Source organism: Dendrobates tinctorius, unplaced genomic scaffold (genome assembly GCF_039654945.1).
Source record: "Dendrobates tinctorius isolate UK_male_01 unplaced genomic scaffold, ASM3965494v1 ptg000377l, whole genome shotgun sequence".
Lineage (NCBI taxonomy): Eukaryota > Metazoa > Chordata > Amphibia > Anura > Dendrobatidae > Dendrobates > Dendrobates tinctorius.
Genome location: NW_027362043.1, coordinates 5,892,347 through 5,901,878, shown reverse-complemented (window position 1 = coordinate 5,901,878; position 9,532 = coordinate 5,892,347). Strand labels below are relative to the sequence as shown.

At 42.8% G+C, this 9,532-nt stretch overlaps 1 protein-coding gene across 1 annotated transcript in view; it reads left to right on the top strand.

Annotated features, from left to right (window-relative positions):
• The first annotated feature begins 213 nt into the window (after nucleotides 1–213).
• LOC141075858 (uncharacterized) overlaps nucleotides 214–9,532 on the top strand; it is a 45,934-nt gene continuing 36,615 nt past the window's right edge. Inside the window, exon 1 of the mRNA XM_073563019.1 lies at nucleotides 214–347. Within this exon, the coding sequence (XP_073419120.1) occupies nucleotides 229–347 (119 nt within the window). The 5' untranslated portion in view covers nucleotides 214–228. The remainder of the gene's footprint in view (nucleotides 348–9,532) is intronic.

The window sequence follows — 9,532 nt, the reverse complement described above, 5'->3', positions numbered from 1 at the left end:
GGAGGTCTCAGGGTTCAGGGTTCTCATACCGTCCAGCTTCTTCATATGGTGATCACAGGTAGAAGCCAGTGACACACCGCTCCATGGAATTCGCTGAGGATTAGGCTGCGGCAGGTGATGGAGGTTCTCCATTGTCTGCACTGTGAGTTACTGCAGAATAATTCAGGGAGGGTGTAACCCCTCTCTGTCAGGGTGGAATACCTGCAGTCCTGGCTTGCACTGAGGTCCATGCTGGGTGTGGAGGTGAAGGGTGTCACCTGTGTCCAATATAAAGACACCCTCCCTGCTCAATTGTCACTTGTGCTCCCAGCCAGACACTGCACGGACACTGCAGCTCATCTGAACAGGTAACTCACCTGCGGACATCACCAGGTGCCACAAACCTGGTAGATATGTGACTTCACTACCCAGGATGGCGCTGACATCAGCAGACAAAGGCTTCTTCACCAGCACATACCATATATTTTTCCAGATTGGAAAGATGCATCTAATTTACATTCAGAAACAGCGCCACCCTTGTATATGGCCATGTCTGGTATTGCCCATATCTGCTGTATACTACATCCTATTACCCCTGTATCAGCCATATCTGCTGTATACTACATCCTATTACCTCTGTTTCAGCCATATCTGCTGTGTAAAGGATTGTATTATCTCTGTATCAGCCATACCTGCTGTGTACTGCATTCTATTACCTATGTATCATCTATATATGCTGCATACTATTATCTCTGTATCAGCCATATCTGCTGAATACTGTATCTTATTACACTTTATCAGCCATATCTCCTGTATGCTGTATCAACCATAACTGCTTTATAATGTATCTTCTTACACTGTATCAGCCTTATTTGCTGTATACTGTATCTTATTACCCTGTTTCAGCCATATCTGTTGTGTACTGTAGTCTATTATGTCTGTGTCAGCCATATCTGGTGTATTATGTGTCTTCTTACACTGTATCGACCATATCTGCTGTATACTGCATCTTATCACTCTGTATCATCCATATCTGCTGTATGCTGTATCCTATTACCCTGTATCACTCATATCTGCTCTGTATACTGTATCTTCTTACATGGTATCAGCCATATTTGCTCTATACTGTATCTTATTACCCTATATCAGCCATATCTGCTGTATACTATATTCTATTGCTTCTGAATCAGCTATATCTGCTCTATACTGTATTCTACTTCCTCTGTATCAACCATATCAGCTGTATAATGTATACTGTTACCCCTGTATCAGCCATATCTGTATACTGTATCTTATCACTCTGTGTCAGCCATATCTGCTGTATACTGTATCCTATTACCCCTGTATCAGCTATATTTGCTGTACAGTGTATTCTGTTACGTCTGTATCAGCCATATGTGCTGTGTACTGTATCGTTTTACCCCTGTATCAGCCATAACTGCAGTATACTGCATTCTATTACCTCTGTATCAGCCATATCTGCTGTATACTGTATCAACCATATTTGCTGTACACTGTATCTTATTAACCTGTATCATCCATATCTTCTAACTACTGCACCTTGTCACTCTGTATCATCCATATCTTCTGAATACTGCACCTTGTCACTCTGTATCATCCATATCTTCTGAATACTGCACCTTGTCACTCTGTATCATCCATATCTGCTCTATACTGTATCTTATTACCCTGTATAAGCCATATCTGCTGTATACTGTATACTATTACCCTTTATCGGCCATATCTGCCGTATTCTGTATCTTCTTACAGTATACTGAAGATATAGGTGTTACACTTTATCTTCTTAATAATAATACATTTTATTTCTATAGCGCCGACATATACCGCAGCACTTTACATTTCAGAGGGGACTTGTACAGACAATAGACATTACAGCCTAACAATAATCACATAGATCATAACAGATACCAAGAGGAATGAGGGCCCTGCTCGCAAGCTTACAGTCTATGAGGAAAGAGGTAGACACGAAAAGTGGGTGGTAACAATTGCCCTGATTGTTTGGACCAGCCATAATGTTAAGTGTGTAACAGTACAGACACAGAGGGCTAATGGATGCATAAAGCATGTGGGAACATGATACGGGAAACCTGGTTATGGTAAAACTTTTGGCTGTGCCACCCAGGGATAGATTAGGTTAATGCGTTTTCAGGGTACGCTTAAAATTGTGGGGATTGGGGACTAATCATATTGACCTGGGAAGTGCATTCCAAAGAATTGGCGCAGCACGTGTAAAGTCTTGGAGACGAGAGTGGGAGGTTCTGATTATTGAGGATGCTAACCTCAGGTCATCAGCAGAATGGAGGGCGCGGGTAGGGTGGTATACTGAAACAAGGGAGGAGATGTAGTGTGGTGCTGAGCCATGGAGGGCTTTGTGGGTGAGGGTAATAAGTTTGTACTGGATTCTGGAGTGGATGGGTAGCCAGTGTAATGACTGGCACAAGGTAGAGGCATCTTCTTACCGTGTAACATCCATATTTGCTGTATATTGTATCTTATTATCCTGTATCAGTCATATCTGCTGTTCACTCTATTCTATTACCTCTGAATCAGCCATATCTGTTGTATACTGTATCTTTTTACACTGTATCAGCTATATTTGCTGTATTCTGTATCTTCTTAGACTGTATCAGCCATACCTGCTATATGCTGAAGCTTATCATTCTGTATCATCCATATCTTAAAGTGGAATTTTTCTGAATTTTTTGGATCAACGTGAATTCGAACACTTTGCTATTCAATTTAACCCCTTCCCGACATCCGACGGTATATCCCGTCCATGGGACCTGGGCCCCTATGCCCATGGACGGGATAGTACGTCGGGCGCGATCAGCGGCGCCCACGTGGTGAGCGCCGCTGATCGCGGCTGGGTGTCAGCTGATTATCACAGCTGACACCCGGCACAATGTGTCAGGGGCGGTCACGGACCGCCCCCGACACGTTAACCCCTTGTACACCGCGATCAAACATGATCGCGGTGTACCGGGAGTTAAAGGGAAGCATCGGCAGGGAGGGGGCTCCCTCCGTGCTTCCCTGAGCCCCCCACGGCAGCGCAATGTGCAGCGCTGCTGCGGGGGGCTCCTATCCTCCAGGCCCCCGAATCCAAGATGGCGACGGGGGCCTTCGGAAGCTGGCTTCCTCAGTGCCTGCAAAGCGCAGGCATGAGGAAGCCTTCTGCAGTGCCTGTGTCAGATCGCTGATCTGTCACAGTGATCTGTGATGTGACAGATCAGCGATCTGTCACAGGACAGTGATGTCCCACCTGGGACTATTTAATAAAGTAAAAAAAAAAATAAAAAAAAGTGTAAAAATAATTTAAAAAAAATCGCCAAATAAATTAGAAAAAAAAAAAAATATTCCCCCAATAAATCCATTTTTTGCAAATAATAATAAAAAAAAACAATAAAAGTACACATAATAGGTATCGCCGCGTCCGTAACGACCCGCCCTATAAAACTGTCCCATTAGTTAACCCTTTTAGCGAACCCCTTAAAAAATAAAAATAAAAAACGAAGCAAAAAATAATGATTTATTATCATACCGCCAAACAAAAAGTGTAATAACGCGCGATCAAAAAGACGCATATAAATATCCATGGTACCGCTGAAAACGTCATCTTGTCCCGCAAAAAACGAGCCACCACACAGCATCATCAGCGAAAAAATAAAAAAGTTATAGCTCGCAGAATAAAGCGATGCAAAAATAATTATTTTTTATATAAAATAGTTTTCATTGCATAAAACCAACAAAAACATAAAAAAACGACCTAAATGAGGTATCGCTGTAACCGTACTGACCCGAAGAATAAAACCGCTTTATCAATTTTACTGCACGCGGAACGGTGTAAACGCACCCCCCCAAAAGAAATTCATGAAACGCTGGTTTTTGTTCATTCTGCGTCACAAAAATAGGAATAAAAAGCGATCAAAAAATGTCACGTGCCCAAAAATGGTACCAATAAAAACGTCAACTCGTCCCACAAAAAATAAGACCTCACATGACTCCGTGAGTCAAAATACGGAAAAATTATAGCTCTCAAAATGTGGTGATGCAAAAACTATTTTACAATAAAAAGCCTCTTTTAGCGTGCGACAGCCGCCAAACATAAAAACCGCCATAAATAGTAAATCAAACCCCCCGATATCACCCCCTTAGGTAGGGAAAAATAATAAAATTAAAAAAAAAGTATTTATCTCCATTTTCCCGTTAGGGTAAGGCTGTGTGCACACGCTGCGGATTAGGTGCGGATTCATCCGCGCGGATTTTGTAAAATCCGCAGGTGAAACCGCAGGTCAAAAGACCTGCGGTTTTACCTGTGGATTGCTCTGCGGTTTTGTCCTGCGGTTTTTCATCTCCCCAATAGAGGAGATGGCAAACCGCAGGAGAATCCGCAGAAAGAATTGACATGTCAATTCTTTCTGTGGATTGAAAACCGCAGAAAATTCCGCACTGTCTGCACTGCGGTTTTTGATTCCTATAGGGAATCATGGTACTGTACACCACAGCAGAAACTGCTGCGGGTCCGCAGCGGCCAAAACCGCTGTGGAACCGCAGCAAAATCTGCAGCGTGTGCACACAGCCTTAGGGTTAGGGCTAGGGTTAGGGCTAGGGTTAGGGTTAGGGTTAGGGCTAGGGTTAGGGCTAGGGTGAGGGCTCAGATTAGGGTTAGGGGTGTGTTGGGGTTAGGGTTGGAGTTATAATTGGGGGTTTCCACTGTTTGGGCACATCAGGGGCTCTCCAAATGCAACATGGCGTCTGATCTCAATTCCAGCCAATTCTGAGTTGAAAAAGTCAAATGGTGCTCCTTCCCTTCCAAGCTCTGCCATGCGCCCAAACAGTGTTTTACCCCCACATGTAGGGTATCAGACTACTCAGGACAAATTGCAAAACAATTTTTGGGGTCCAATTTCTCCTGTTACCCTTAGGAAAATAAAAAATTGGGGGCAAAAATATCATTTTTGTGGAAAAAAATGATTTTTTTATTTTCACGTCCGAGTGTTATAAACTTCTGTGAAGCACTTGGGGGTTCAAAGTGCTCACCACACATCTAGATAAGTTCCTTGGGGGTATAGTTTACAAAATGGTGTCATTTGTGGGGGGTTTCCACTGTTTAGGTACATTAGGGGCTCTCCAAAGGCAACATGACACCCGCAGACCATTCCATCAAAGTCTGCATTCCAAAACGTCACTACTTCCCTTCCGAGCCCCGACGTGTGCCCATACAGTAGTTTTCTCCCACATATGGGGTATCAGCATACTCAGGACAAATTGGACAACAACTTTTGGGGTCCAATTTCTCCTGTTACCCTTGGGAAAATAAAAAAATGGTGACTAAAAGATCATGTTTGTGGAAAAAATACGAATTATTTATTTTCACGCCCGGGCATTATAAGCTTCTGTGAAGCACTGGGGGGGTCAAAGTGCTCACCACACATCTAGATAAGTTCCTTAGGGGGTCTAGTTTCCAAAATGGTGTCATTTGTGGGGGGTTTCCACTGTTTTGGTACATCAGGAGTTTTCCAAACGCGACATGGTGTCCGATCTCAATTCCAGCCAAAAACGTCAAATGGCGCTGCTTCCCTTCCGAGCTCTGCCATGCGCCCAAATAGTGGTTTACCTCCATATGTGGGGTATCAGCGTACTCAGGACAAATTGCACAATAACTTTTAGGGTCCTGTTACCCTTGGAAAAATAAGAATTGAGGGTGAAAAGATCATTTTTGTGGAAAAAATATGATTTTTTAATTGTATGGCTTTATGTTATAAACTTCTGTGAAGCCCATGGGGGTTCAAAGTTCTCACCACACATCTAGATAAGTTCCTTAGGGGGTCTAGTTTCCAAAATGGTGTCATTTGTGGGGGGTTTCCACTGTTTTGGTACATCAGGGGTTTTCCAAACGCGACATGGTGTCCGATCTCAATTCCAGCCAAAAATGTCAAATGGCACTGCTTCCCTTCCGAGCTCTGCCATGCGCCCAAATAGTGGTTTACCCCCACATGTGGGGTATCAGCGTACTCAGGACAAATTGCACAATAACTTTTAGGGTCCTGTTACCCTTGGGAAAATAAAAATTGGGGTGAAAAGATCATTTTTGTGGAAAAAATATGATTTTTTAATTGTACCGCTGTACGTTATAAACTTCTGTAAAGCCCTTGTGGGTTCAAAGTTCTCACCACATATCTAGATAAGTTCCTTGGGGGGTCTAGCTTCCAAAATGGGGTCACTTGTAGGGGGTTTCCACTGTTTAGGTACATCAGGGACTCTCCAAACGTGACATGGCGTCCAATCTGAATTCCAGCAAATTTTGCATTGAAAAAGTCAAACGGCACTCCTTCCATTCTGAGCTCTGCCATGCACCGAAACAGTGGTTCCCCCCCACATATCAGGTATCTGTGTACTCAGGACAAATTGCACAATAACTTTTGCAGTCCAATTTCTCCTGTTACCCTTGGTAAAATGAAAAAAATTGAACCTGAAGTATTTTTTTTATGAAAAAAAGTTAGATGTTCATTTTTTTTTAAATATTCAAAAAAATTCCTGTGACGCACCTAAAGGGTTAATAAACTTCTTGAATGTGGTTTTGAGCACTTTAAGGGGTGCAGTTTTTAGAATGGTGTCACTTTTGGGTATTTTCTATCATATAGACCCCTCAAAGTGGCTTCAAATGTGATGTGGTCCTAAAAATAAAATGGTGTTGCAAAAATGAGAAATCGCTGGTCAACTTTTAACCCTTATAACTTCCTAACAAAAAAAAATTTTGGTTCCAAAATTGTGCTGATGTAAAGTAAACATGTGGGAAATGTTAGTTATCAAGTTTTTTGTGTGCCGTATCTCTGTGATTTAAGGGCATAAAAATTCAAAGTTGGAAAATTGCGAAATTTTCAAAATTTTCGCCAAATTTCCGTTTTTCTCACAAATAAACGCAAGTTATTTGAATGAAATTTTACCACTAACATGAAGTACAATATGTCACGAGAAAACAATGTCAGAATCACCGGGATCCATGGAAGCGTTCCAGAGTTATGACCTCATAAAGGTACAGTGGTCAGAATTGTAAAAATTGGCCCGGTCATGAACGTGCAAACCACCCTTGGGGGTGAAGGGGTTAAGATACAGATAAAAAATGCTTGGTAGCATCTCACTGGTGAATACTCAGAGAGTGGGTTAACGGCGTCAGGTGATGCTAAACTGTCTTCACTAGAATGTCCTGCAGCAATCAGATCACAAGGTCTTTCCCAGCCAATAAGGTGTGCTATCACTACCAGTATAAATTATAGGGGCCGGGCAAGGGATAGGCGCTCAGAGTACACAGCATGGGGATAGAAACAAGCCCAAGGTGATTGTGGCGGCTAGTTCAGTACTGATGGACCAGAGTGAAAATGGGAGTGATAGTCTCAGTCTGTGAATAGAAAGGGAAGTTGCATATCTACATCTGTGATATGCTGCAGTAACGGCACCTTCATAGCTTCGTGTAAAAATACAAAGAAAGTTCACACAGCGTGAACAAGCACGGGTAGTATTAACCCCTGACTTTAATCTCTCTTGCGGGTACGCTGAGTTTTATGTGAAGTTTTTTCCATAGACTTGCATTAGATTAGAAAAATCCTCAAGCAAAAAATGCATGTGTGTATTAAGTGCAGAAACACATTAAAAAGACATATAATCCGCACGTGACTATATCAATGGAGTTTTACCAAAGCCACATGAGATGGCGGTTCATCACTCCATCGGCACTTCACTTAATTGCTTGTCACCAATGAGTTGCTAAGACAATTGGTGGTCTCTCGCAAGTGTAAGGACCCTTGACGTGGGATGTCAGCTTGCAATATCGACCAATACCTAACATGTCATGTATATTTTTTGGCATGTCATTTTTCAGGGTGCAGCCAGACCCACCATTTTTGGCCTTGCATACTGGTGTGTCTGTTCTTATGGGGAGCACTTAGTGCTGATCTAATAATATTGGCGTCACTAATAGGCTGTAAGCTGGACACTGTACATTACCTGTGTGTGACCAGCACCCTATACAAGCTGCTTCTGTGCAATCTAATACTAAGCAATTGCCCCCTCCATGCATTGGTAGGTTGGGAGTGGTGGATTCACCAGTGATTTGCAGCTGTGTTGCTGCCATCTTTATGTAAAAGGGAGAAAGGTTTATGGGATGCAGTGAATAGCCGTATGCAGAGAAGAGGTTAACAGGATTTACTGAACAGGCAATAAACAAGTAATACTCCGCACAGGGAGGCAAAACTAAATGGCAGCAACAGTAATTGCACACAAAACAGTGTTCAAGAATAAGAAACAGGTTAACTTATCGCTTGCAGTTCTTGCAGGGGAAAGGCTGGAAAATCTCCTGACAGAGACGCAAATCATAGAGCCAGAGACTTTGTCTATCATGGAGGAATGAGAGGCACTGTCTCCTGACAGTCCTGATGGAGCCAGTCCTTCTTGACTGGAGTGCGCTGGAACGTGGAAACAGTCCTTTAGGTGGATTCCTAAGGAATGGTGCTGAACCCGGGTCGTGAGTACGCACAAGGTCAGCAGCAGTGGTCAGCTCTTTGGAGTAGTCTCTAGGCAGCTTATCTGTTACCACAGGCAGGTCAGGGCTGTCCACACATACAGGGTCAGACAATAACTCAATAGCGTAAAAGTCAAAATTACAGTCAGCATGCTGAGGGATGAGTGGTGTGGAGTTGTCAGCCGGAGCAGCAGAGAGGGAGTCAACCTTCTTTTGCCGCTTTCCCGCCAAGTCTGACCCGTTCCCACGCGCAGTCCTCCTTATATCCCCTGCACCCCCTGCTGTACAGCGTGAAGGTCCCTCTCTCCCAGAAGAAACATCCCTCGGCAACAGTGGTGACAGTCCCAATAGTTCCGGCCTTAAAGGGCACCGGAAACCGCTGACTTTGTCTTGGCTCATCCTCTTACATTTACTGCATGGGTTTGCTGCATCCTGAGTGTGCATTAGTTCTGACACTGGGGAAGGTAAACATTGCTGCCATTTTTTTCTGCATTTTGATTTTTGGAAGTTTTTTAATCCTCTTTTTGAGGCTTTGCTTTTAGGTCTGTTGAAGACCCCAGTGCCTGTCATTACGGACCTCCCTTGGACCCACCTGTGGCCAGGCTTCAGAGGAGATGGGGATTATTACTGTATACAAATAAAAAACATAAGCTCAAATAACTCTTCCATTTCCCCATCACAAAAATAGATAATAAACACTATTAAAAAAATACATAGATGTGGCATCACCGTATTCAGAAAAGTCTGATCTATCAAAATGTAAAAAATAATCAACCCAACTGGTAAAACTCGTAAGTGGAAAAAAATCAAGAACGCCAAAATTACAGTTCTATGGTTTCTGCAATACCACAAAAAATGCAATAACAAGCAAACAAGATTTTATATTTATCCCCAAATGGTACCAATAAAAAATGTCTCACCCCTGCAAAAAGTAAGTCTCCATCGTCCTAAATATGCAAACGTTACAGGTCTTGGAAAATGGCGACACAACCCCAAAATTTATTTTCTCAAAATTCT